This window comes from Mixophyes fleayi, unplaced genomic scaffold, assembly GCF_038048845.1.
Source record: "Mixophyes fleayi isolate aMixFle1 unplaced genomic scaffold, aMixFle1.hap1 Scaffold_62, whole genome shotgun sequence".
NCBI classification, from domain to species: domain Eukaryota; kingdom Metazoa; phylum Chordata; class Amphibia; order Anura; family Limnodynastidae; genus Mixophyes; species Mixophyes fleayi.
In genome coordinates, this window is record NW_027448322.1 from 134,546 (window position 1) to 162,393 (window position 27,848).

At 47.4% G+C, this 27,848-nt stretch overlaps 1 protein-coding gene across 2 annotated transcripts in view; it reads left to right on the forward strand.

Moving 5' to 3' along the window:
* KIFC2 (kinesin family member C2) overlaps window positions 1-27,848 on the forward strand; it is a 54,201-nt gene that overhangs the window by 20,530 nt on the left and 5,823 nt on the right. Inside the window, exons 5-18 of one of the 2 annotated variants that reach the window (XM_075194571.1) lie at window positions 1,189-1,373; window positions 1,818-1,883; window positions 5,901-6,038; window positions 8,379-8,576; window positions 9,808-9,981; window positions 10,323-10,470; window positions 11,720-11,850; window positions 11,935-12,046; window positions 12,691-12,869; window positions 14,381-14,485; window positions 17,631-17,761; window positions 20,827-20,950; window positions 21,159-21,288; window positions 23,645-23,874. In XM_075194571.1, the coding sequence (XP_075050672.1) occupies window positions 1,189-1,373; window positions 1,818-1,883; window positions 5,901-6,038; window positions 8,379-8,576; window positions 9,808-9,981; window positions 10,323-10,470; window positions 11,720-11,850; window positions 11,935-12,046; window positions 12,691-12,869; window positions 14,381-14,485; window positions 17,631-17,761; window positions 20,827-20,950; window positions 21,159-21,288; window positions 23,645-23,874 (2,051 nt within the window). The remainder of the gene's footprint in view (window positions 1-1,188; window positions 1,374-1,817; window positions 1,884-5,900; window positions 6,039-8,378; window positions 8,577-9,807; window positions 9,982-10,322; window positions 10,471-11,719; window positions 11,851-11,934; window positions 12,047-12,690; window positions 12,870-14,380; window positions 14,486-17,630; window positions 17,762-20,826; window positions 20,951-21,158; window positions 21,289-23,644; window positions 23,875-27,848) is intronic. The other variant, XM_075194572.1, reaches the window with a different exon arrangement.

Consider the following 27,848-nt stretch of genomic DNA (forward strand, 5'->3'; position numbering starts at 1 on the left):
TGCGAGAGCTCAGAGAATGTGATATGTGAGTGACAGAGACTGCAGAGAGGTGAGTGACAGAGACTGCAGAGAGATGAGTGACAGAGACTGCAGAGAGGTGAGTGACAGAGACTGCAGAGAGATGAGTGACAGAGACTGCAGAGAGGTGAGTGACAGACCAGGTGAGAACAGGTGGATACACATCTGCAGAGTGGGTGATGGAGCGTCGTACACTTACAGTCTCATAGTTATCAGCATTATCGTACAAAACATGTTCCCCAATAATGACAATCAGTAATAGTGTTAGATCATAGCAGGGGGTCAGGATCTCTTCATATACACGGAGGGACCTGTAAGAGATGGATCAGTAAGGAGGGGGCGCATAGTACAATCTGGATTTATCATATATCTGTTTATTATATTTATTTATATTATATATCTTCAGAAATTCTTATGTTCTAGGCTCAGAAGTTCTGGGATTTCTGCTGCAAAATATGAGGATGTGAAAATAATACAGATTTGAAATGTATCCAGTTCATAGATTGACAATTACTGTAAAATGTACTATAATATATAATGTAATGCGATATATTACGTATCTACGTATATAAAGCTTTATATAGCATACATGGCAAACAAAATGGGAGGATCACCAACTTCCGATATAATACAATAGCAAAGTAAACCCTGTCCCAAAGAGCTTGCAATCTAATTGGCTAGCTAGAAATATGCACAGACAGATGGCTAGGTAGAAAGTTCTGTTTTTTTTGAGCAATCATTGCAGTGATAATTGGACTTGGCAACAGTGCTAATAACCTAGATCGGACGAAGACAGTGTTTCTCACAGGGATGCCATTGTGGGCAGCACGGTGGCCTATTGGTTAGCACTTCTGCCTCACAACGCTGGGGTCTCCCCGTGTTTGCGTGGGTTTCCTCTGGGTGCTCCGGTTTCCTCCATAGTTTAATTGTCTGCTATCAAATTGACCCTAGTCTCTCTCTCTCTCTCTGTCTGTATGTGTATGTTAGGGAATTTAGACTGTAAGCTCCAGTGGAGCAGGGACTGATGTGAGTGAGTTCTCTGTACAGCGCTACGGGATCAGTGGCGCTATATAAATAGCTGCTGATGATAAGGAGGGTCTGGAGGTACAGAGAGATATAAACCTCTCCCGCCGTCTGACTGATCTGCAGATCTGGATTCTGTCATCACAGGTGTCCTGTGCCCTGTGTACCCCATCTCCACTCTGCCTCATGTTGGGGTGCACAAGCTGGTAGAGTCGATCAGCGTTTTACAGGGGGAGCGGGCTCAGTTACAGGAAGAGATCGGAGGACTGAGGCAGAATATAGAGGAGAAGGAGAAGGAGCGGGAGAGGATGTCTAACACTCTGCAGCAACAGGTGAGGAGCATGAAGGAGCGCCCTGGTCTATGGTCGGGGGATTCTGGGCAATTGGGAAATACACACTAGTAAAATAAATCTTGTATTTCAATACATAACCAATGGGAAAGACGCATTTCTTGTTAAAATAGGAAGTGTTCTAGATTCTCTCCATTCTACATGAAGCAGACAGAACAGTATTAGCTATAATACCTCTGCACCTGGTGCGCTGCTGCACGGACACACATAGTAAAAGCTCCGGGCTGTTCACAGGAGATCTCCATGATATTTCCTCCTGACCTGTGGACACCTGGAGAAGTTACCAGGTATACACTGCTCAGTGGGAGGTGATGGAAGCAGCTGATTGGACGGTTGTTCTGTCCAATCAGCTGCCCCGACAGCCTTCCCCCGAGCAGCAGACCTCAGGACGCAGTGACTAACTATGTATCTCTTACATGTTATTAGATTGGAGAGCTAAAGGGGAAGATTGAGGAGCGAGAGGAGGAACTGTCCCAGCTCAGAGAGGAAATGGTGAGTACCCCAATATCAGACGCTCCTTTTAGGCTGGTCAGTGACAACACATGGGATGCGCCCCACCAGGGGTGACAGACAGACCGGATACCACTTCTTATCCATATTCAGTCAGTATTGGTTCTGTAATCTGGTCACAACTGAGGAAATCCCCAAATGTTTAATGCTCAAGGTCTGAGGGAGCGTTGACAAGTTTAACACAGAGAATCTGCTGTGCAGGAAAACCCTCATGATGCCTCCCCCCCAACCATAATGTGCATTCATTTACCTAGGGCCTCAAATTCCTCATTATAGCACCTGTCACCTGGTGCGAGTGCTGAGTCTCAGCCTTGCTTCAAACATTCACAAAACATTTATTACCCGTCATGTGAGATTATGTTCTAATGATGTGTGATATGTGGGTGGTCTTAGACGTCACATGACCGCTGTATCTGGGGTGTTATTTTCCATTGGTGGATTCATCTATAATTGGTTGTAAAAGGTCTGTGATTGTCTCTTACATATTTATATAAAGTAACTAATGATGTCACTGATAAGTATCTTATATATAGAATGGTCTGAAGGAATGAACATAACTTATATCTCTCTGAAGACGTTGTGACAGCAGCGAAACGCGTAGGGTTTTCAGGAGGCACGAGGTCCAGTATTTGCAGTTTGTGGGTTTTTCATCTACAAGGAATGATGGACTGAGCTTGTGAGTCTTCATGTATTTCTAAGATATATACAAAGGAGAACGTTTGTCTTTACAGGAGAAATACTATCAATCTGTAGGACGGTATTGTGCTACTAACTGGCTTTGGTATAAAAGTCTTGACCCTCCCAGAGCCTCATATAAGAATCATTTTATGATATTTTTGATTGATGTTTTATTATTGGTTTTATGGTTCTTCACAGATTGAGCTGTTAGTTTGCGCTCTGTGTTGGCGCATGTGATTGGCTGCTCGTACAGCCGACCATACAGAGCAGACTTCTTGTTTGTGGTTTGGTGTTGAGTAATGAAGGATAGAAGCCTCTATGTCCGGTGATATAACACATAGCGGAGAAGATCTGTTTAACATCTATATGTGATGATTCTGGTCCGTTCACCGGCTCCTCTCTACATACGGTGATGTAGAAGGTGTAACTATGTCCTACAGAGTCACCCGCAGGGTGTCACCCGTGTCCTATACTGTCTCCCTTAGGGTGTGACCCGTGTCCTATACTGTCTCCCGCAGAGTGTGACCCGTGTCCTATACTGTCTCCCTTAGGGTGTGACCCGTGTCCTATACTGTCTCCCGCAGAGTGTGACCCGTGTCCTATACTGTCTCCCGCAGAGTGTGACCCGTGTCCTATACTGTCTCCCGCAGAGTGACCCGTGTCCTATACTGTCTCCCTTAGGGTGTGACCCGTGTCCTATACTGTCTCCCGCAGAGTGTGACCCGTGTCCTGTACTGTCTCCCGCAGAGTGTGACCCGTGTCCTATACTGTCTCCCTTAGGGTGTGACCCGTGTCCTATACTGTTTCCCTTAGGGTGTGACCCGTGTCTTATACTGTCTCCCGCAGAGTGTGACCCGTGTCCTATACTGTCTCCCTTAGGGTGTCATCCGTGTCCTATACAGTCTCCCGCAGAGTGTGACCCGTGTCCAATACTGTCTCCCGCAGAGTGTGACCCGTGTCCTATACTGTCTCTCGCAGAGTGTGACCCGTGTCCTATACTGTCTCCCGCAGGGTGTCACCCGTGTCCTATACTGTCTCCCGCAGAGTGTGACCCGTGTCCTATACTGTCTCCCGCAGAGTGTGACCCGTGTCCTATACTGTCTCCCGCAGGGTGTCACCCGTGTCCTATACTGTCTCCCGCAGAGTGTGACCCGTGTCCTATACTGTCTCCCGTAGAGTGTGACCCGTGTCCTATACTGTCTCCCGCAGAGTGTGACCCGTGTCCTATACTGTCTCCCGCAGGGTGTCACCCGTGTCCTATACTGTCTCCCTTAGGGTGTCACCCGTGTCCTATACTGTCTCCCGCAGGGTGTGACCCGTGTCCTATACTGTCTCCCGCAGGGTGTGACCCGTGTCCTATACTGTCTCCCTTAGGGTGTGACCCGTGTCCTATACTGTCTCCCTTAGGGTGTGACCCGTGTCCTATACTGTCTCCCGCAGGGTGTGACCCGTGTCCTATACTGTCTCCCGCAGCGTGTGACCCGTGTCCTATACTGTCTCCCGCAGGGTGTGACCCGTGTCCTATACTGTCTCCCGCAGGGTGTTACCCGTGTCCTATACTGTCTCCCTTAGGGTGTCACCCGTGTCCTATACTGTCTCCCGCAGGGTGTCACCCGTGTCCTATACTGTCTCCCGCAGGGTGTGACCCGTGTCCTATACTGTCTCCCGCAGGGTGTGACCCGTGTCCTATACTGTCTCCCTTAGGGTGTGACCCGTGTCCTATACTGTCTCCCTTAGGGTGTGACCCGTGTCCTATACTGTCTCCCGCAGGGTGTGACCCGTGTCCTATACTGTCTCCCGCAGAGTGTGACCCGTGTCCTATACTGTCTCCCGCAGGGTGTGACCCGTGTCCTATACTGTCTCCCGCAGAGTGTGACCCGTGTCCTATACTGTCTCCCGCAGGGTGTCACCCGTGTCCTATACTGTCTCCCGCAGAGTGTGACCCGTGTCCTATACTGTCTCCCGCAGGGTGTGACCCGTGTCCTATACTGTCTCCCGCAGGGTGTGACCCGTGTCCTATACTGTCTCCCGCAGGGTGTGACCCGTGTCCTATACTGTCTCCCGCAGGGTGTCACCCGTGTCCTATACTGTCTCCCGCAGGGTGTGACCCGTGTCCTATACTGTCTCCCGCAGGGTGTGACCCGTGTCCTATACTGTCTCCCGCAGGGTGTCACCCGTGTCCTATACTGTCTCCCGCAGGGTGTGACCCGTGTCCTATACTGTCTCCCGCAGGGTGTGACCCGTGTCCTATACTGTCTCCCGCAGGGTGTGACCCGTGTCCTATACTGTCTCCCGCAGGGTGTGACCCGTGTCCTATACTGTCTCCCGCAGGGTGTCACCCGTGTCCTATACTGTCTCCCGCAGGGTGTGACCCGTGTCCTATACTGTCTCCCGCAGGGTGTGACCCGTGTCCTATACTGTCTCCCGCAGGGTGTCACCCGTGTCCTATACTGTCTCCCGCAGGGTGTGACCCGTGTCCTATACTGTCTCCCGCAGGGTGTGACCCGTGTCCTATACTGTCTCCCGCAGGGTGTGACCCGTGTCCTATACTGTCTCCCGCAGGGTGTCACCCGTGTCCTATACTGTCTCCCGCAGGGTGTCACCCGTGTCCTATACTGTCTCCCGCAGGGTGTCACCCGTGTCCTATACTGTCTCCCGCAGGGTGTCACCCGTGTCCTATGCTGTCTCCCGCAGGGTGTCACCCGTGTCCTATGCTGTCTCCCGCAGGGTGTGACCCGTGTCCTATGCTGTCTCCCGCAGGGTGTGACCCGTGTCCTATACTGTCTCCCGCAGGGTGTCACCCGTGTCCTATACTGTCTCCCGCAGGGTGTGACCCGTGTCCTATACTGTCTCCCGCAGGGTGTGACCCGTGTCCTATACTGTCTCCCGCAGGGTGTGACCCGTGTCCTATACTGTCTCCCGCAGGGTGTGACCCGTGTCCTATACTGTCTCCCGCAGGGTGTGACCCGTGTCCTATACTGTCTCCCGCAGGGTGTGACCCGTGTCCTATACTGTCTCCCGCAGGGTGTGACCCGTGTCCTATACTGTCTCCCGCAGGGTGTGACCCGTGTCCTATACTGTCTCCCGCAGGGTGTGACCCGCGTCCTATACTGTCTCCCGCAGGGTGTCACCCGTGTCCTATACTGTCTCCCGCAGGGTGTGACCCGTGTCCTATACTGTCTCCCGCAGGGTGTGACCCGTGTCCTATACTGTCTCCCGCAGGGTGTGACCCGTGTCCTATACTGTCTCCCGCAGGGTGTGACCCGTGTCCTATACTGTCTCCCGCAGGGTGTCACCCGTGTCCTATACTGTCTCCCGCAGGGTGTCACAGACTCGGAGAAACACATCCAGAATCTGAGTGTGGAGAACGAGGGGCTGAAGCAGAGTCTTAGTGTGACTCAGGGGTTACTGGAGAAACTGGCTGCAGTGAACACCCAGCCGTCCGCTCAGCTTGTCAAGGTACCAAATACTAATTACAACCCTGTCATATGACCCGTGTGATACACGACACACACGTGCTGAAGGTGTCACGTGTATCAAATAAAACACAAGATTTCATCCATTTTTCCAGCATTTTTTGTCCAGCCCAAAAATATTTCCTAAAATTAAAACCAATTATTTACCTTTTATGTATTTTTTAATATGTATAACCAATGCATGCACAGCTGTGTGATATACAGTGTATATATATATATATATATATATATATATATATATACAAGTTAACCCGTGCATGATACTCATGCATTCTAGTCAAATCAAGATACTTAAGGTCTTAAAAAGGTTCTTGTCATGCATTTGGGCCTAGCCCAGGCCTCCTCAGGGGAAGAGCGTTACTTCCCGACGCAAGCGCCCTTTTTAATGTGTGTTCATGAGGTAAAATTACCTCACAAAAATGAGTTTGACCCCTCAACTCGTTAATTTAGCCTTTACTACCCCTCCCACGGGGGGAAGGGGGGATGATGGAAGTTAACTGACTTGACTATTCTAATTTTTTTGTCAAATAATGTCAGTATACCAAATTTCAGTTCAATTGGATGAGCCCTTTCTGAGAAAATAGTTTTTTCCACACACACACACACACACACACACACTAACGCACGCCTCTACACATGTGTGTTCATGAGGTAAAATTACCTCACGAAAATGAGTTTGAGCCCTACCAAATTTCAGCCCTTTTTGAAATTTTTTTCCCACACACACTAAGAATTTAGTAGGTCAGTGTATAACTCTGCCCAGCAGGTGGCGCTGCAACTTGTTGTTTTTTTTTTCCACACACAGACAGACAGACAGACGCCACTAAGCATTTATATATTAGATATATAGGTCAAGTCCATAACATGGAAGGGTTCAGTAACAGATACTGACGGCGTTACACCGTATACATAACACCGGCATGTGTACAATAATACTCTCTGTGCGGCGTTGCGTAATATGATTGGCGCTATATACAGTTATAATTATAATACACATATGATCAGTCCCTATAGAGTGAGACAGAGATGATTTATCCCCATATTTCCAGTAATAAAATGAAGGGAAACAAAGAATATAGGTAGAGATCTATTACAGTAATCACACAATGTATCACAGATGTAATACAACTTATACAGTTAATTAGTCCACAGAGCAGATGGTTCATTAGCAACAAACACTAATTGGTACAGGATAATAAGGCAATACAAATAAGATGCACAGTAGTCTCTGTTGGAAAAGACAAATGATCTGTGACAGCTTCCTGTGCTGTACAGGAGAACCCTGAGAAGTCTGGTTCGGTGGCACTGGTGTGACTGTGGACAATGTCAGGCAGTGCGGAGTGACTGTGCAATTACCTTGCAGCGCTAGAACAAGCGCATGTGTGTGCAACGGGGATCTGCTGCCTGGTCCCGCCGTGTGTCGATGTGGGTCTGGGGCCAGCTGGTTGCGGAAACGGTGGAGCGTGCGGCTCACTTGGTCGGTGGTGTGCTTGTTGTTTATCGCCGATCGCTGCTCGTCCGTGAGGGAATCTGCAGGCGCTGCGCACAGGTAATTGCACAGTCACTCCGCACTGCCTCACATTGTCCACAGTCACACCAGTGCCACCGAACCAGACTTCTCAGGGTTCTCCTGTACAGCACAGGAAGCTGTCACAGATCATTTGTCTTTTCCAACAGAGACTACTGTGCATCTTATTTGTATTGCCTTATTATCCTGTACCATTCTGTATCACACTGTTCTCTTTCCCCGTCAACCATTATTATCATTATCTTTTGGTGCCATATTGCACACCGCACCCCCAGACTGACATCAGTATTTGAGCGCGTCTGGACCTTTCAGCTTTATCTTTTAGGGGATCGGTTACCCCCATCCTGGCTGCAGCTCATACTACAATACCATTTGTCCAGTGCATCCTCCTACTTCCTGTTCAACAAACACTAATTACTAGTAATATTGTGATAACATGTATCTAAGTACAGAATAATGTATAACACTGTAATATAATATAATAGTACACACACCTAGCGATGAGCTATCAGCGGGACGGATACAGTTCATTACCTGAGACTCCTACATTTGTTTTACCTTCGTTATATTATTACTTCACGCCTGGGGTTATATGTACTAACCGGCTGTGTCATCGCTGACGGCTCCTGACCGCCGTTTAGTACATTTACCCCCAGGCGTTGCGGGGAACAGGGCTGTAAGTGGCCTTTGTCTCACACCCGCTTTGTACGTCCTTCTCTAATACAACTTTATAATGGAGCGTGCTGCTGGTCATGTATGTGATATGTAGATAATGGTCCTGTTCCTGTCTGTCAGGAGAACGAGGACCTGCGCACTAAAGTGAATCATCTGGAGACGTCTCTTCAGGAGAAGGTGGAGCAGCTGCGGTACACCGAGGGTCACATGGACACCATGACGTGGCGCAGACGGGAAGAGACCCATCAGCTGGAGGAGAAGATCCAGGGTCTGCAGCTGTCACTGGAAAACGAAAAGAAAAGACCCCCAGATGTACAGGTGAAAAGAAACATGTTCTAGTACACGTGACACGTACCTGGCATAAGTACACGTGACATGCACGTGGGATAATTACACGTAACACGCACCTGAGATAAGTACATGTGACACGCACCTGAGATAAGTACATGTAACATGCACATGGGATAATTACACGTAACACGCACCTGAGATAAGTACATGTGACACGCACCTGAGATAAGTACATGTGACACGCACCTGAAATAAGTACATGTGACACGCACCTGAGATAAGTACATGTAACATGCACATGGGATAATTACACGTAACACGCACCTGAGATAAGTACATGTGACACGCACCTGAGATAAGTACATGTAACATGCACATGGGATAATTACACGTAACACGCACCTGAGATAAGTACATGTGACACGCACCTGAAATAAGTACATGTGACACGCACCTGAGATAAGTACATGTAACATGCACATGGGATAATTACACGTAACACGCACCTGAGATAAGTACATGTGACACGCACCTGAAATAAGTACATGTGACACGCACCTGAGATAAGTACATGTAACATGCACATGGGATAATTACACGTAACACGCACCTGAGATAAGTACATGTGATACGCACCTGAGATAAGTACACGTGACACGTACCTGGAATAAGTACACGTGACATGCACGTGGGATAATTACACGTAACACGCACCTGAGATAAGTACATGTGACACGCACCTGAGATAAGTACATGTGACACACACCTGAGATAAGTACATGTGACACGCACCTGGGATAATTACACGTGAAATGCACCTGGGATACGTAACACGTGATATGAACTGGGCATGAGGTGACTATTCATTTTTAAAGGTTTTAGGCTGAATAAATTAATTTATTATAGTAATAAATGTCACTTACATCTCATACACATGTAACCTACCTAGGTGAGAACTGACATTATTCCTGGTTGGAAATCTGAGACAGAATAGACCTTTTAAACCCAGAGAAGCGACACCGATGAGCCAAATATCGGAACTCTTGGCAATTTTGCTGTCTAGGGTGATTGACAGGTAGCACCTTGTACGGTGTAGACTGGTCCTGCCATGGTCACGGTGTGCTGCCTCTGATTGCACATATATGTAATTCATGTAACACTGCTGTACATGTGACCTCACAGTGAGGGATTTTATGTACTAGGGCGAGAGATGTCCATCTAACAGGACCATGTTGTTGTCTCCCATGTGTCACTGCAGTATGTCACACAGACGGTGGAGGTGGAGTCCCCCACACTCCTCCGCTGCTTAGAACAGGCCGAGGAGAGGAACCGGGCGCTGATGGGCCAAGTGTTCAGCCAAGGTGAGAAGTGCCATCTGCTGGAGGAGAAGCTGAAGAGATCCGGAGACCTGACCTCCACCCTGCAGACCAAGGTAGGAGACTCATGGACAATATAACCTGGGTCACTGACATTGATGCTTCTCAGTGTTTGTTTTCCAGTTCTCTGTGACTGTTCTCCTGGGCTTAGTAGTCAGCATTAGTAAGTGGCAAAAATGATGGGATTTGGGATTGGAATTTCTGCATTTTGGATTTCTGGGATATATTTTGTACAACTCTGTCTTTCCCATGTCCTGGGGTTTAGGGCACTTCAGGTGATTATCATTGCACTCATTATGGAAAGCTGTGAAATGAAAGATTATTGACCCTCTTATCCTATCACCCATTGATAAAGACAAATAAGGTGACCAGGACATTTCACTGCTTCTGTAACCAGATCTCTTCCTATGAGTCTGAGATTGGGAAACTGAAGGATGAGCTGATGCTGGAGATCCACCAACTTGAGGTCCAGAAGGAAGAAGCCATTAAAGAGGCCTCAGAATGTTCTGAGCAGCATATGGAGACTCTGAAGGACCAGCTCTCAGGTACGTAGACATAACCGGACGTAGATCACCAGACCCACCAGACCCAGTCTGTTAGGGTGGGTGCGACAGAGATCAGTGGTTACTTCATTGCGTCATCGTACCAGGTACATTTACAGCAGCCAGTTGGGAGTCATCGGCATTAGGGCACCTGGGATCCAAAGCTTCAGAGCAGAATCGCGGATGGACCCATTTGTCTCACCTGAAATCTGAAACTCACAAATTTCCCATAATTCAGGCTGAAATAGGCTCCTATAAAAGATTTACCTTTTTGAGAGCGAAACGGGGAATAATGTGGTGGATTTTATGAACTAGAACTTCTATATATTCTATTGGTTGTCCCAGTTTTCATTTCACAATGATTTGAGCCCTATTTTTCATTATGTCATTGTGAAGAACATGTGGTAGACAAACACTGGCAATCACGGTACGAGAGTTAATATATTGAGGTTTATAGGCAGAGCCGTCGGTGATTGTATCCTCTCCTTTGAAGACCTTGTTCGGGCAGCTGATCCGAATGTTAACCCGATTCTTAAAGGTCGGGATTGGTTGACCACACTCGCACATCCCTGGAGGGTGGGCTGTCTTTGTTATCTTGGGGACCACGGATACAGAGGCCCCATTAATGTCATATAGAAATTGCAGAATTTGTACCCAATACCCTTGTATTCCAGGATATTTCTGAATTGAGTGGTAGAACCAATGATGGTTTACATTTGGTCTCAGACTGATTCACGTTGTGAGATGGATCATAGAATAATAGATAACGAGGACAATGTAGTTGGAGCCCACCATGTTAAGCATCTAACTCTCCTCAACTTGAGATTTGCAGGAGCTCCATCAACTGTTGTAACCCAATAACGAGGGTGAGGTTACTTGGGCAGTAGAACTACACAGATGCTCCTCTCACAGGTGTCCTTCACTTGGGCCAGGGAACCAGTTATTTTCCAACAAATCCTTACAGCACATGGACACTTGGTGGAAGTATGTCTCTCAGGCTGGACTTCCTCTCCTTACTCTTTACACTGCCACCATGTAGGGACAGCCCCATATATCATACATTTATTGGTAGAATAGATCAATTCAATCAACATATTTATAAATACTGTAAAGTTATTTATGAGTAGTTAAACCATCAATGTAAGTGGGAAATCAGACAAAATGAGCCCTGACGAGACACCTACGTGTTCCTGGAGACTTTGTGCATGTAGAATTGAGTGGTCCACTTACTCTCCTGTCCTTCTATGTTTAGGAGTTCAGGGCCGTCTGGCATTACTACAACCTGTCTTCAAGAACATGAAGACCAACTACAACAGTCTGAGAAGCCAAGTGAGGAACTTCTCTCAGTTCTACGAGGCGTCTATCAAGGAGGCCAGGAGGCAGGTAGGAGAACTGTGGACCAGAGAAGAGGAAAACTGTAGGAGGACACTGGGGCAGGTCCCAGTTATTTGTGATTGTGCCCTGTAGATCTGTAACGCGGTTACCGATGTGTCAGAAGCCAACCAAGACCTGCTAGACAAATACCGGAGAGAGGTGCAACTGCGCAAGAGATACCACAACCAGCTGGTGGAGCTAAAGGGTGAGTGCGCATATATATATATATATATATATATATATATATATATATATATATATATATATAACTTATGGAGAGATCTTCAGAAGTGAAATTAGCTCAGAGTGGCAGCCATGGAAGCACTATCTCCCCCAAATGTATGAGCCGGACTATGGGTACCCCACCTGGACCGACACCAAAGAGGGGGCGGCATCTTCTGCTCCTCAGACTGCTCATTGCTGACGCAGAGGAGCTTCACAGGTAAGGAACTGCCAGCGCTCTACGCGGGGGCGCCACAGAGACATTAAACACACTGTGCAAGTGACATTATATTACTCGTTCACCCCTAAACCTTGATGCCCCAGACGACCACCTAGACCTGCACACAGAGGAATCCTGGGTGACATTGTGACCTTGTAGCTGAAATAAACATATTAACCTGTTTTGTGCACCTGCTGATGGTCGTGGCACCATGTGAGGTCTGGTTCTAGAAATATAACAGTGTATTATATGTGATGTATGAATAACTTTCAGCGACTTCTGTCAATATCGGCTGCATTGTCCTCTAGTTGAATGAAGTCCAGTTATACTGTATGTTCCCCTGCAGAGCTGACAATCTCTTTGTTTTCACCCCTGACCACACTCTGTGCTTTCATGTTCTCCATCAGGAAATATCCGTGTGCTGTGCAGAGTGAGACCGCACATTGACACCGGTGAGGAAGGCTCAGGAGCCTCCGCTATAAACACAGATGTGAACAATGACACCAGTCTCTCCGTCAATTATAAAGGGAAGGAGAGGAATTTTGAGCTGGATAAAGTCTTCTTACCTCAAGCCTCACAGGAAGAGGTCAGCTCAGTGTGTGCAGTAATGAGAGCGCTCAGTGTGTGCAGTAATGAGAGCGCTCAGTGTGTGCAGTAATGAGAGCGCTCAGTGTGTGCAGTAATGAGAGCGCTCAGTGTGTGAAGTAATGAGAGCGCTCAGTGTGTGCAGTAATGAGAGCGCTCAGTGTGTGCAGTAATGAGAGCGCTCAGTGTGTGCAGTAATGAGAGCGCTCAGTGTGTGCAGTAATGAGAGCGCTCAGTGTGTGCAGTAATGAGAGCGCTCAGCGTGTGCAGTAATGAGAGCGCTCAGTGTGTGCAGTAATGAGAGCGCTCAGTGTGTGCAGTAATGAGAGCGCTCAGTGTGTGCAGAGTGTAATTGTGAATAGTAATTTGTGTTTAGGAATGTATATAAAATGGTTTTGCGCATCTTAAAGGTGTGTAAAGCCGATATCTGACAATGATTTATATCTGTGTATTTCTGAGCTGAATAATATACATGTGATTATTGATTATACCTTTTGGTGTCTGTAAAAAGTGTTGGGTGGATGTTCAGCAAGGGTGTAACATACCAGTAGTATAGCAGCTGTAGGTGACCCTTATACAGATAGGTGGTAGGTACTTGTACATATGCTGCATGTCCATGCAGGATCTTATTATTGGTGGTACAGACTCCTATTATTACTAGGGAGCCTCCGGTGTGGGCGCTATCAGTGCTGCGTCTTGTCCGCTCACAGTCTCAATGCGCTGATCACGCGGTAGCAGATATCGGACGCTAGGTGTCCTGCCCATCTACTAGACCACCGGGGAACAGGCTGCAAGAGGAGATGGAGCTGAGTGCTCCAGTGTAACAGAAATATACATATCTAAGTATCAATCACATTCTATCTGCTGCTGTGTTAGGTGATTCTGGAATGAGATAGCAGAGTGGCTGTGTCACATGTCGGACCTGCGGACCTAACGAGCAGGGTCTGGCGCACGCTACCTGCGCACTCACCTGCGCACGCACCCTGCGCATCCTGCCGGCTGCTGTGTTGAGCTGCTTCTAGAATGAGCTTATAGCTGAGCTTAAGCCAATTTCTTTGCATAACATGCATTTTTGTATTACACACCCGCATAACATTGTGCCACCATACGTTTATATGTAGATCTTTGTATATCGTTGACTTATCCCATTACACCTGGAGAGATGAGCAGGTGTAGTCATCTGTAAGCTTCGTTCAGTAAGGGCATCATCATCATCATCATCACCATTTATTTATATAGCGCCACTAATTCCTCATGTTCATGTAATTCGATGTGACACATCCTCATATATGTCTTTTAGGAGATGTATCTATGTAGCTGCTTCTGGTTGGCTGATTGCGTATGGACCCCTGTTTCATAGCATTGCAGCCATGTTATATGAAGTCGTGGCCTCTGTTGATCCGATAGACACGTCCATTACTTCCATTCCCTCCCAGTTGGTCTTAGAAGGCAGCTATATCCTGAGTTATATAAATCATCAGGCTGTGTAACGCGTTTCTCCCCTGACTCCAGGTCTTCCTGGAGATTGAGCCGGTGGTCACATCGTGCATCAACGGATACAACGTCTGCATCTTTGCTTATGGACAGACTGGCTCTGGCAAAACCTACACCATGGAGGTAATTATCCTCATTATACATGTAATAAGCATCACCGGTTCTCTCTAAGGGGCTCTCCACTCCCGGGTGTCACTGAACAGCGATGCTCAGTCCAGCAGAAGTCCAGACTTCAACGCTGGAGATCTTCTAAGGATCAAAGCAAAAGAACCAGCTTCCATGTCTCTCACTCTTTCCTCTACTCCAGTGGATCCCAAACTTTCTCAGTTCAAGGCACCCTTAGGTTCTCCATAAGTTTTTCAAGGCACCCCCAAGCCAAAATAATTACCAAGTAGTGCCGCGCCTTGCTTACCGCTGGCCCTGGCCACACCACCCCTGTGAGATCACTGGGGCACCCCAGGGAGCCGCGGCACATAGGAACCACTGCTCTATACCCTGTAGTTTTCCCACGCTCCAGGGGCTGGGTCAGGGATGGCCTTAGATAGTGGGATCCTCTGAGAGTGACTGTTACAGGGCTGTCCCTTCTCATCCCAGTACATCCCTTAGTCCCCTGCTGGGCTGACACCAAGGAGTCTGGCTGTGTACAACCTGAGACAATGGGGATATACAGATACAGCCCCCTCGCCTGTATCCTGGAACTGGACCCCATCCGATCCTTACCCATAACCCACCTGGTATAACAGCATCACTGCAATATCAACAATACACATTTTACAATGGATAACACATAGTGAGAAAGTCTCCTGTATAGGTATGGTACAATGTTCCCTTATCCCCAGTGGAAGAGAGGGCATCCAGCGGGTTATAACGTTTACTTACATGTGACAGACACTCTGCTTTCACCACACAACCCATTAGTCTGAGGGCGCTACGGAGACGTGGGGTATAACTCGGGTCCCTCTCTGAACACTGCAGGAAAAACGCCTTCTAAAAAAATGACGTAAAGTGCAAGAAGTTGGACAAATAGCCCATAAGACTTACTACTAAATAAAGCAGGAAAGACGTCACTACAGGAAGGTGTCAGAGAGACTGGTGGGAAACTGACAGGAAGCAGAAAACCAGTCACAGGATTTGTCATAAGCAGGATCTTTACTTATCGTCTCAATTTAACAAATACCACATGACGGGGCAGGTGAGCGATACTGGGAGCAGCCCACGTACTGGCAGGAGCATGCTCAGTGTGCTCCTCAGACACAGTGACATCATCAAACTGCCAGAGCTCAGATCATTGGCTCTGAGTGATCACATGAGCTCAGTGTCACAGGAACTCCCACCCACATCAACTGCTCATTTAAATATGGTTTAAGACATTTTAGCAGGAAGTACTAGAGATGGAGGCCGTAGTTTTATATAATTGCAATTATTATTTTATTCATGTTGTAATCGTTACAGTGACCAGGGACATATTAAGGGGCCTCTCACACTACAGTACGTTCACATACGTGTGCATCCATGGTGTAAATAGTGATCTCTTTATACTGCCCAATAACTATTACATTTTATAATTAAACATGATTAGCTGCATCATGACATCACGTGACACTGAATAATATATTATTCTGCCAGCACCGCATAGTAAATATCTGAGCCCTGGGTGCAGGTAAGTACAGCTGGGCATCTTATGCCAGGGTTCTGGCCTGGTGACAGTGTACAGCCGCAGTCCTGGTGATTAGTCCTGGTGACAGTGTACAGCCGTAGTCCTAGTGATTAGTCCTGGTGACAGTGTACAGCCGTAGTCCTGGTGATTAGTCCTGGTGACAGTACATCTGTAGTCCTGGTGACAGTGTACAGCCGCAGTCCTGGTGATTAGTCCTGATGACAGTGTACATCCGCAGTCCTGGTGACAGTGTACAGCCGCAGTCCTGGTGATTAGTCCTGGTGACAGTGTACATCCGCAGTCCTGGTGACAGTGTACAGCCGCAGTCCTGGTGACAGTGTACAGCCGCAGTCCTGGTGACAGTGTACATCTGTAGTCCTGATGACAGTGTACAGCCGCAGTTCTGGTGATTAGTCCTGGTGACAGTGTACAGCCGCAGTTCTGGTGATTAGTCCTAGTGACAGTGTACAGCCGTAGTCCTGGTGATTAGTCCTGGTGACAGTACATCTGTAGTCCTGGTGACAGTGTACAGCCGCAGTCCTGGTGATTAGTCCTGATGACAGTGTACATCCGCAGTCCTGGTGACAGTGTACAGCCGCAGTCCTGGTGATTAGTCCTGGTGACAGTGTACATCCGCAGTCCTGGTGACAGTGTACATCCGCAGTCCTGGTGACAGTGTACAGCCGCAGTCCTGGTGACAGTGTACAGCCGCAGTCCTGGTGACAGTGTACATCTGTAGTCCTGATGACAGTGTACAGCCGCAGTTCTGGTGATTAGTCCTAGTGACAGTGTACAGCCGTAGTCCTGGTGATTAGTCCTGGTGACAGTACATCTGTAGTCCTGATGACAGTGTACAGCCGCAGTCCTGGTGACAGTGTACAGCCGCAGTCCTGGTGATTAGTCCTGATGACAGTGTACATCCGCAGTCCTGGTGACAGTGTACAGCCGCAGTCCTGGTGATTAGTCCTGGTGACAGTGTACATCCGCAGTCCTGGTGACAGTGTACAGCCGCAGTCCTGGTGACAGTGTACAGCCGCAGTCCTGGTGACAGTGTACAGCCGCAGTCCTGGTGATTAGTCCTAGTGACAGTGCACAGCCGCAGTCCTAGTAGATTGTGTGCAAACCATATAAAGCAGACCCCAATTTGACGACCAGTGTAATAAAAAGATCCATTCTGATGGCTGGTACAAAGTACAGACTCCAGTCCCGGTGGCTAGTATACAAAGCAGGTACTAATAAATGTGACACAGGAGCCGAGGGAGCAGTAATAGATACAACACACAGGGAGTTAGGAGGACAGTAATGAATGTAAAGCACAATGGGCTAAGGAGAACCATATTGAATAGTTTACAAATCAAACCTCAATCCTGGTGGCTAGTGTATCAAACAGACCCCAATCCACCCTTTCCAGCTGCTCTGCAGTCCTTCCTCTAGTGCGCGGAGCTTGCCCTGGACTTGGTGGAGACTGTACTGGAAGCCAGGTCATCAGTAAGTATTAAGGAAGATCAGCACAGAGCTGCTTGGTGTCTGAGAAGTGTTATTAGGTGTTACTGTAAGGTGGATATTTCCCCTCCTGTGTCATGTAGACTATCGGATTCTTCTCTCCGTCAGGGAACTACGGAGAGTCCCGGAATAAACCAGCAGGCTCTGAGGTCCCTATACCAGGAGATGGAGGCACGGAGAGGCCTGTGGGGATATACAGTCACCCTCAGCATGGTGGAGATCTATAATGAGGTCATCAGGTGAGTGTCGGAGTTCCCCCTTATAGAATGACCAATGAGGGCAATAGTAATGTAAAGGGGTGTACAACAATGGCTCCTATCCTCATCAAACCGGTCTGTGTGCTGTCCAAGGGTACAGGAGGAGAAATCTGTGTCCATTACGTTAGGAGGTTTAACGTTATTAAAATATAGATATTATATAAATATATATATATATATATATATATATATATATATATATATATATAAACACAATACCAAAAGAACGGTGCGCACCGGTCAAATATAATAGGTAATACAGTCTCAGCGTGCTTGTTCGTGATCAATCTCTATTCCACAATTATTGGAAACACCAGCAGGATATAGTCTGCACGTCCTTCCCTTCTACCTCCCGATCTCCACGGGGGAAAAACTCCTATAGCATCAAACAGACAGAGGCGCTTCCATGGTGCGTTATCCAAGTAAAATGTTTTATTCCAAACAATAAAATTGCACGTATCAGATGGTAAAAGTATTAAGGCATAAATCACACAACAGCTCAATTCTGATCTCAACATACGAACAGCTCTATCTGAAAGAGCTCGGAGTCAGAGAGTGTCCACGATCAGCTCTACGCGTTTCATCTCTACGGACTTCGTCAGGAGGTGGAGGTTGTTATATGTATATATATATATATATATATATATATATATATATATATATATATATAAAGCAAGAAAAAAACATTATAACGTCAATATTTTCATATGTAAAAGTTTATTTTGTGTCTTATATTATATATATGGCAGAACGGGGCAGTGCGATAAGTAACACTTCGCTATGACATCCAAGTATCGTTTAGCCGCCACTACAATAAAATAATGGTAGATGTGTTGATAAATTATTTTTTAATGCCACGTTATGTGTTTGAGCTTCAAGTTTCACTGCTGAATCCACGACAACAACAAAATTTATACTGTGTATAACATCTTTTTTTAAAAAACAAACCCAAACTTTTATATATAAAAATATACAGTGGGTGAAATAAGTATTGGACACATCAACATTTTTCTCAGTAAAAATATATTTAATGTGGGTGTTGTAATACAATTTACACCAAATGTCAGCAACAACCTTTGCAATCCACACATGCAAATAAATCAAACCATAGATGTCCATAATTTAAGTTTTGTGTAATAATGTGAAATGACACAGGGAAAAAGTATTGAACACATGAAGAAAAGGAGGTGCAGAAAGTCATGGAAAGCCAAGACAGCAGTTGACATCTATCAGTAATTAGAAAGCAATCCTGCCAGCTGGTACAGCCACAACTGATGGCCTATAAAAAGGTGTCTCATTACGAAGGTGTCACACAAGAAACATCTCATGATGTGTAAAAGCAAAGAGCTCTCTCAAGACCTTCGCTACCTTATTGTTGCAAAACATACTGATATCATTGGATACAGAAGGATCTCTAAACTGCTCAATGTTCCAGTGAGCTCTGTTGGGGCCATAATCCAGAAGTGGAAAGAACATAATTTCACCATAAACCGGCCACGACCAGGTTCCCCTCGCAAGATTTCTCACAGAGGAGTGAAAGAAATTATCAGAAGAGTTGTCCAAGGACCAAGGACCACTTGTGGAGAGCTCCAGAAAGACCTGGAATTAGCTGGTACAATTGTTTCAAAGAAAACAATAAGTTATGCACTCAGCCGCCATGGCCTGTATATACGCTCACCACGCAAGACTTCTTTACTGAAGAAAGACATATCGAAGCTTGTATAAAGTTTGCTGCACAACATTTGGACAAGCCTGTGATATACTGGGAGATTATAGTGTGGTCAGATGAGAGCAAAATTGAACATTTTGGATGCCATAATACACACCATGTTTGGAGGAGAAATGGCGCTGCCCATCACCCCAAAAATACCATACCAACAGTGAAGTTTGGAGGTGGGAACATCATGGTGTGGGGCTGTTTTTCTGCACACGGTACTGGCATACTGAGTGTCATTGAAGGAAGGGTGAATGGAAAAATGTACCGAGCCATTGTTGATAAAAATCTGCTGCCATCTACCAGGATGCTGAAGATGAAACGAGGGCGGACGTTTCAGGAAGACAATGATCCCAAACACGCAGCCAAGGACACTCTCTCAATTGGTTTCAGAGAAAGAAAATAAAGCTGCTAAAATGGCCCAGCCAATCACCTGACTCCAATTGAAAATCTATGGAAAGTACTAAAGATCAGAGTTCATAGAAGAAGCCAACGGAACCTTCAAGATGTGAAGACTATTTGCGTTGAAGAATGGGGTGAAATCCCACCTGAGCAATGTATGTGACTAGTTTCTCCATACAGGAGGCGTCTTGAAGCTGTAATTACCAACAAAGGCTTTTGTACAAAGTATTAAATAAATGTCAGGAAGCTTGTTCAATACTTTTCCCTTCTGTCATTTTACATTATTACACAAAACTTAAATTATAAATATCTATGGTTTGACATTTGTTGTCAATTTCATTACAATAGCCACATTAAATATATATTTACTGAGGAAAATGTTGATGTGCTCAATACTTAATTCACCCGCTGTATATAAGTCATAATATAACATTTATATCAACTTCCTCGCCCACCTTAAAATAATATTTATCTTCTAGGGTGGAACAATACTCATTTAATAAACTTCCAGCCTGAAAAAAAATATTTCTTGGCGGAAAGTCTCTCTTAGCGCAGTCCTGAGATACTGGATAAATAGACTCCGCATATCGCCAGTGGTGACTCATTACAATAGGGCAAAAAGAAGCCGCAAAAACTCATTTTCATGAGCGATATCTCAATTTCTCTCGGCATCAGGACTCTTCTCTGATAGTCATCAGTCTTAATCTATTGTAGACACAATTTATTAAATATTGATAACTGTGATTTACTCCCGTTGTGTAAAACATTATATTCATCATGATTTTATGCAATGCTCTACTCCCAAGATTAAGCCTCACATCTTATTCAAGGTGATAATTGTAGAAAATAAACATTTCATATTCTAGAACGGCCATAAACGTTCATATACATTATATACAAGAATTATCACACAAATATAATCTCTCTGCAGAGACCTCCTGGCCAAGGACCCCCAGGAGAAGTTGGACATTAAGTTGAACCCAGATGGCAGTGGGCAGCTTCATGTGCCAGGACTGACCAGTACTGAGGTCAAGAGTTTCCGGCACATCAAGAAGGTAAAGACCTCGCCCATCCGCACTCCGCTTATATACAGACGTTTCAGTTCTCTGTCATCTGAAATAAGAGGTTATCTGTTATATTCTCCGACTTAGATAAACCTGGAACTTGTTTAGTCACTTACACGTTATCATCTCTCTCTGTTTCCTGGTCTGATGTTATTGCTGCAGGAAGCTTACACTCTAATGCGCTGATTGTTCTTACCAGCTCCTGTCTCTGGGTAAGAGGAACAGAGCCACGTTCTGCACAAACATGAACGAGAGGAGCTCACGATCCCACGCGTTACTCACTGTTACCACAACAGGACAGGAACTGAGCTCAGGAGCCATTACTACAGGTACTCTACTGAATACTCAGCATTCACCGCAAGAGACATCACCACAGGTATCCTGCTCATCGTTCATCATCATCATCATCCATATTTATTTATATAGCGCCAGCAAATTCCGTAGTGTTTTACAATTGGGGACAAACATAGTAATAACACAGACAGAGGGGTAAGCTTACAATCTACGGGACAATGGGAGTCTGATACATGAGGGTAAGTGCTACATATTGTATATTGGTCCAGCCAGATCGCAAAGGTAAAAAGTGTTTAGGGAACTATGTGATCAGTCACACAACAATGCTGGTCAGGGGTCAGAGAGTTGTTGTCTTGTGTTAGCTGTATAGAGGGTGGTAATATGGTGACCTAGGGAGATTAAGAGGGTGGTTGAGGAATACTATAAGCTTGTCTGAAGAGGTGGGTTTTCAGAGAACACTTGAAGGTTTGAAGACTAGAGGAGAGTCTTATTGAGCGAGGGAGAGAATTCCATAAAGTGGGTGCAGCCCGAAAAAAGTCCTGTATCTGGGAATGGGAGGATGTGATGAGAGTGGAAGAGAGACGCAGATCTTATGCAGAACCGAGGTATTGAGTTGGAAGATATTTTGAGACAATACGGGCAGCAAAGTGGCTTAGTAGTTAGCACTTCTATGACACAGCACTGAGGTCATGTGTTCAATACCCACCCATGGCCTTATCTGTGTGGAGTTTGTATGTTCTCCCTGTGTGAGTTTCCTCCTACACTCCAAAAAAATACTTGTAGTTTAATTGGCTTTTATTAAATTGACCCAAGTGTGTGTATATTAGGGAATTTAGACTGTAAGCTCCAATGGGGCAGGGACTGATGTGAGTGAGTTCTCTGTACAGCGCTGCGGAATTAGTGGCGCTATATAAATAGCTGATGATGATGAAGAGAGGAGATGTATGTTGGGGAAATCTTGTTGACTGCCTTGTAGGTTAGTAGAAGAATGTTATATTGGATTTGTTGAAAAACAGGCAACCAATGTAGAGACTGACAGAGTGGCTCAGCAGACGAAAAATGATCTGCAGGAAAATCAATCCAGCCGCTGCGTGCAAAATAGATTGTAGGGGTAAGAGTGTGATTCGGGGAAGACCAGTAAGGAGGGAATTGCAGTAGTCCATGTGGGAGATGATAAGTGCATGAATTAGAGTTTTTGCAGTGACCTGTGTGAGAAATGTCCGTATTCTGGAAATGACTCTTAGATGTATGTAACAGGGTTTAGATATAGACTGGATGTGGGGATCACACCTTAGCAGCGAGCCTGTGGAGTGGGATTTATTGTCATCTTGTCATCAGATGTAGAGATATCAGGTAGGTAACTTCTGTTGGCGGTGGGAATATTATTACCTCAGCTTTTATAAGATTGAGTTTGAGCTGGTGAGAGGACATCTAAGATGAGATGTCAGAAAGACCGTCAGTAACGCGGGACAACAGAAATGTTGAGATATTCGGAGATAGTAGATAAATCCGCATAGAGATGATACTGAAATCCAAAGGAGCAATTAGTTTTCCAAGAGAAGTGGGATAGATTGAGAAGAACAGAGGACCCACAATGAGCCTTGTGGTTTCCAACTGATAGATGAGGTGAGTCCAGAGAAACTAATACTGCAAGAGCGATTAGATAAACCTCCTCCTAACTCCATTGTCCCAGCTTTCACCCCCAGTCGGTACCACCCTATTTGTGTCTCCCCCTTTCCTTTAGGATGTAAGCTCTCAGGATCAGGGCCCTCTGTCCTTGTGTGCTCCTTCCATCACCCTCTGTACCTCTTGGCTGCTCCCCTAGACCTGTATTCCTGAGCTCAGGGCTACTTGCCGCTGATTACTACCATCACTCTCACTCACTGTCCCACAAATAATTTGATCGGCATTACCGTGTTACCTGTATATTTATTCATTCAGTATGTCTGTTCTTTGTATTTTGTTCTTAATGTATCAAGTTATGTGTAATAGATCATTGCTTTCTGTATATGTCATGTACAGCGCCCTTTGTATGAGGAGAGAGATCCAGGAGAATTAGAAGTAATCACCTTTAGTTTTAGCTGTGATCAGATCATTGACAACCTTGGTCAGCGCAGTCTCTGGAGTGCTGAGAGCGATGTCCAGACTGAAGAGGATCCAGTAGGTTGTTTCCAGAAAGGAAAGTGTGAGGCGAGTGTAGACAAGTCTCTCTAGAAGCTTGGAGGGGCACGGGAGCTGAGAACAAGAGCACAGTATAAGAACCATGTCTACATGTATCCTACATAATACTCATCATTCAGTGTAAGAGCCACGACTACTTGTATCCTATCTTATCTAGTCTAGGACATGGAAGACTCTTTACTGTACCACAACCATCTCTCCATCCTCCAGGAAAGCTGAACTTGGTGGACCTGGCCGGCTCGGAGCGGGTGTGGAAGTCCGGGGCGGAGGGAGAGAGGCTGAAGGAAGCACAGAATATAAACAAGTCTCTGCTGGCTCTGGGTGAAGTGATTCAAGCACTAAGGGCCAAGCAAGGTCACGTACCCTTCAGGAACTCCAAACTGACCTACCTGCTGCAGGACTCTCTGGGCAAGGGCAACAAAACTGTCATGATGGTACAGGTGTGAGACTGGGTTCACAATGGATATTATGGCTATGAGCTCTTTATGCTGTAGCAGTGCATGCTGGGAATAATGACTCTGTAGCAGTGCATGCTGGGAATAATGACTCTGTAGCAGTGCATGCTGGGAATAATAACTCTATAGCAGTGCATGCTGGGAATAATGTCTGCTCAGCTGAGAATACTGACACTACAGTTGGGAATAATGACAGTGAAATAGTGCATGCTGGGAATAATGACTCGAGCTGGAAACAATGACGCTGTAACAGTGCATGCTGGGAATAATGGCTATACAACTGAGAATAATGACTGTGGCTATGCAGCAGTGGATGTTGGGAATAATGGATATGATTACAGGTATACTATGTAATACTCATCATTAAGTATAACATTGCCACTGTACAATGCATAACCCAGACCCTGGTGGTCCTGAATATTCCTGGTGCCCAGTGTACAATATATTGCAGTGTCCTTGTGGTCACTGTACAATGTAGAGCCCGGTCCCTGTAGACGTGTGTGCTCTATAGAGGCCGATACCCGATGGCCACTGTGCAGTGCAGAGCTCAGTCCTGGTGGCCAAATGTTTATAATAGAGGCCGGTGATGGCTGAAAAATTGTACCCCGGGGGCTGAGACACGACAGCAGCCTATTAGGAACATTTTAAAAGAAAAAAAATGCAGGTGGCCCAGTGACCCAGCCCAAGGTGGCCCAGTATGAGAGCGGCCCGGGGAGCAGGCGCCCCCCTGCCCAGCCCAGTGACCCAGCCCAAGGTAGCCCAGTATGGGAGCGGCCCGAGGAGCAGGCGCCCCCCTGCCCAGCCCAGTGACCCAGCCCAAGGTAGCCCAGTATGGGAGCGGCCCGGGGGGCAGATACCCCCATGTCCCCCAGCCCAGTGACCCAGCCCAAGGTGGCCCAGTATGGGAGCGGCCCGAGGAGCAGGCACCCCCCTGCCCAGCCCAGTGACCCAGCCCAAGGTAGCCCAGTATGAGAGCGGCCCGGGGAGCAGGCGCCCCCCTGCCCAGCCCAGTGACCCAGCCCAAGGTAGCCCAGTATGGGAGCGGCCCGAGGAGCAGGCGCCCCCCTGCCCAGCCCAGTGACCCAGCCCAAGGTGGCCCACTATGGGACCGGCCCGAGGAGCAGGCGCCCCCATGTCCCCCAGCCCAGTGACCCAGCCCAAGGTGGCCCAGTATGGGAGCGGCCCGAGGAGCAGGCGCCCCCCTGCCCAGCCCAGTGACCCAGCCCAAGGTAGCCCAGTATGGGAGCGGCCCGGGGGGCAGATACCCCCATGTCCCCCAGCCCAGTGACCCAGCCCAAGGTGGCCCAGTATGGGAGCGGCCCGAGGAGCAGGCGCCCCCCTGCCCAGCCCAGTGACCCAGCCCAAGGTAGCCCAGTATGAGAGCGGCCCGAGGAGCAGGCGCCCCCCTGCCCAGCCCAGTGACCGAGCCCAAGGTGGCCCAGTATGGGAGCGGCCCGAGGAGCAGGCGCCCCCCTGCCCAGCCCAGTGACCCAGCCCAAGGTGGCCCAGTATGGGAGCGGCCCGAGGAGCAGGCGCCCCCCTGCCCAGCCCAGTGACCCAGCCCAAGGTGGCCCACTATGGGACCGGCCCGAGGAGCAGGCGCCCCCCTGCCCAGCCCAGTGACCCAGCCCAAGGTAGCCCAGTATGGGAGCGGCCCGAGGAGCAGGCGCCCCCCTGCCCAGCCCAGTGACCCAGCCCAAGGTGGCCCACTATGGGACCGGCCCGAGGAGCAGGCGCCCCCCTGCCCAGCCCAGTGACCCAGCCCAAGGTAGCCCAGTATGGGAGCGGCCCGGGGAGCAGGCGCCCCCCTGCCCAGCCCAGTGACCCAGCCCAAGGTAGCCCAGTATGGGAGCGGCCCGAGGAGCAGGCGCCCCCATGTCCCCCAGCCCAGTGACCCAGCCCAAGGTAGCCCAGTATGGGAGCGGCCCGAGGAGCAGGCGCCCCCCTGCCCAGCCCAGTGACCCAGCCCAAGGTAGCCCAGTATGGGAGCGGCCCGAGGAGCAGGCGCCCCCCTGCCCAGCCCAGTGACCCAGCCCAGGTAGCCCAGTATGGGAGCGGCCCGGGGGGGCAGATGCCCCCATGTCCCCCAGCCCCTGAATGGAGGGCAGTGGCCGGTGTATAATATCTTGCTCTGTAACGTGTGTCCAACTGATGCCTACAGACAGTCCCTTGTGGCCACAATAGTGAGTCCAGTCCCTTATATATTGCTCATTCCCCAGTGGACAGGTGTGCGCAGCAGAACCCAGTTTTTGAGACCCTGTGTACAAATGTCAGCCCCTCCTATAGAGGACAGTATATAATATATCACTAAGTCCCTGGTAGCCAGATATAAAATGGAAAGCTCATTCCTCAGTGGCTTGTGGTAGTTTATTTACCTCCAGTCCTGCTCCCATCTGATCTGATCTCTGAGCTTCTATCAGCTTGTTACATTGGCTCACAATGACTTTGTTTAGACTCTTAAACTTAATTCCAACAGAAGTCAGCGTAGGACAGAAAACTGAACTCTACTAACCAATAATTCTAATAGGCTGATAACGTTCATCTTTCTGTGATGTGAGTGGAGGAGAGGAAAGGGAGGTGCTATCAGCCAGCCAATAGTCTGGTAGCAGCTCTGTGACGTGGTAGGAGCGCTTAGACCGTTACTGTGCGCTGCCGCTGACCACCTCCATGAAAGGGACATTAGAGGCTCTGGAGTGTGACCACTTTTGAGGTTTTTTTTCGTATAATCCGAACCTTATTTACAGTGCAAGAAATCAGACCGGACTCCTCACAATCAGTTTATTCCCACACTCCCCTCCCAGACCCATCTATGTAACTGAAAGTTGTGATACCAGATAAACAAATCAGAGTAAGAATTCTGGAGTTCCAGTGACATCATCATCATCATTTATTTATATAGCGCCACTAATTCCGCAGTGCTGTACAGAGAACTCACTGACATCAGTCCCTGCCCCTTTGGAGCTTACAGTCTAAATCCCTAATACACACACACACACACAGAGACAGACTAGGATCAATTTGTTAGCAGCCAATTAACCTACCAGTATGTTTTTGGAGTGTGGGAGGAAACCGGAGCACCCGGAGGAAACCCACGCAAACACGGGGAGAACATACAAACTCCACACAGATAAGGCCATGGATGGGAATCTAACTCGTGACCCCAGTGCTGTAAGGCAGAAGTGCTAACCACTAGGCCACTGTGCTTTAGCGACTCACTGATGGATGTGTCCCTCTATACTACTAAGGACCGCTGATATGCAGATTTCAGAAACCACCACTTCTCGGCATCTTGTGTCTTTGCCCATAGGATGAATCTTTCTCAGACTCTCCAATATATTGAATGAAGGATGTCTTCCTTGTCTCGAAGAGTGTGGTTCATCTCAATTCATGCGCCATAAATTGAGCCTCTGTAAATAACGATGTCTAAACGCATCTTGTTCTAGGAGATCTTGGGGCTTACACTGCTATCTCCCATACGAGATAAAACCAAGGTCTGTGTGGCCAGTATAGAAGAACAGCAATTGCCTTCGTAACCTTCTGAATGAGGGAGAGAAGTCATATATCAGGGAATACTGACACAGAGACAGAGCATGGACTCCTGTATTCAGACACCAGTACCTAGAGGAGTGGAGACCTTTCTTGTGGTTCACATTTGAGGTCATCTCATCTACTCATAGAAGACTTCACAGTAGTTCCCACTTGTCTCTGAATGGTCTCCTGAGCCTGCTCTAGTCCTGACCTGTTTCCCCAGAAGATAAGTAATTGTCAGCTCATCCTCTCATAGCTTGGTCTCTTGTTTTATTTAGAGAGGAAACAACATGAAGAATACAAACATCACACTACACTAAATAAATATGAATATACAAGATGTTTCCTCTTAGTTTTATGTCTTATATCAATGGGAAGCGGGAGGGGGAGAAGGATAGAAGATGAGGGAACGAGGTAGAAGAGGGGGAGCA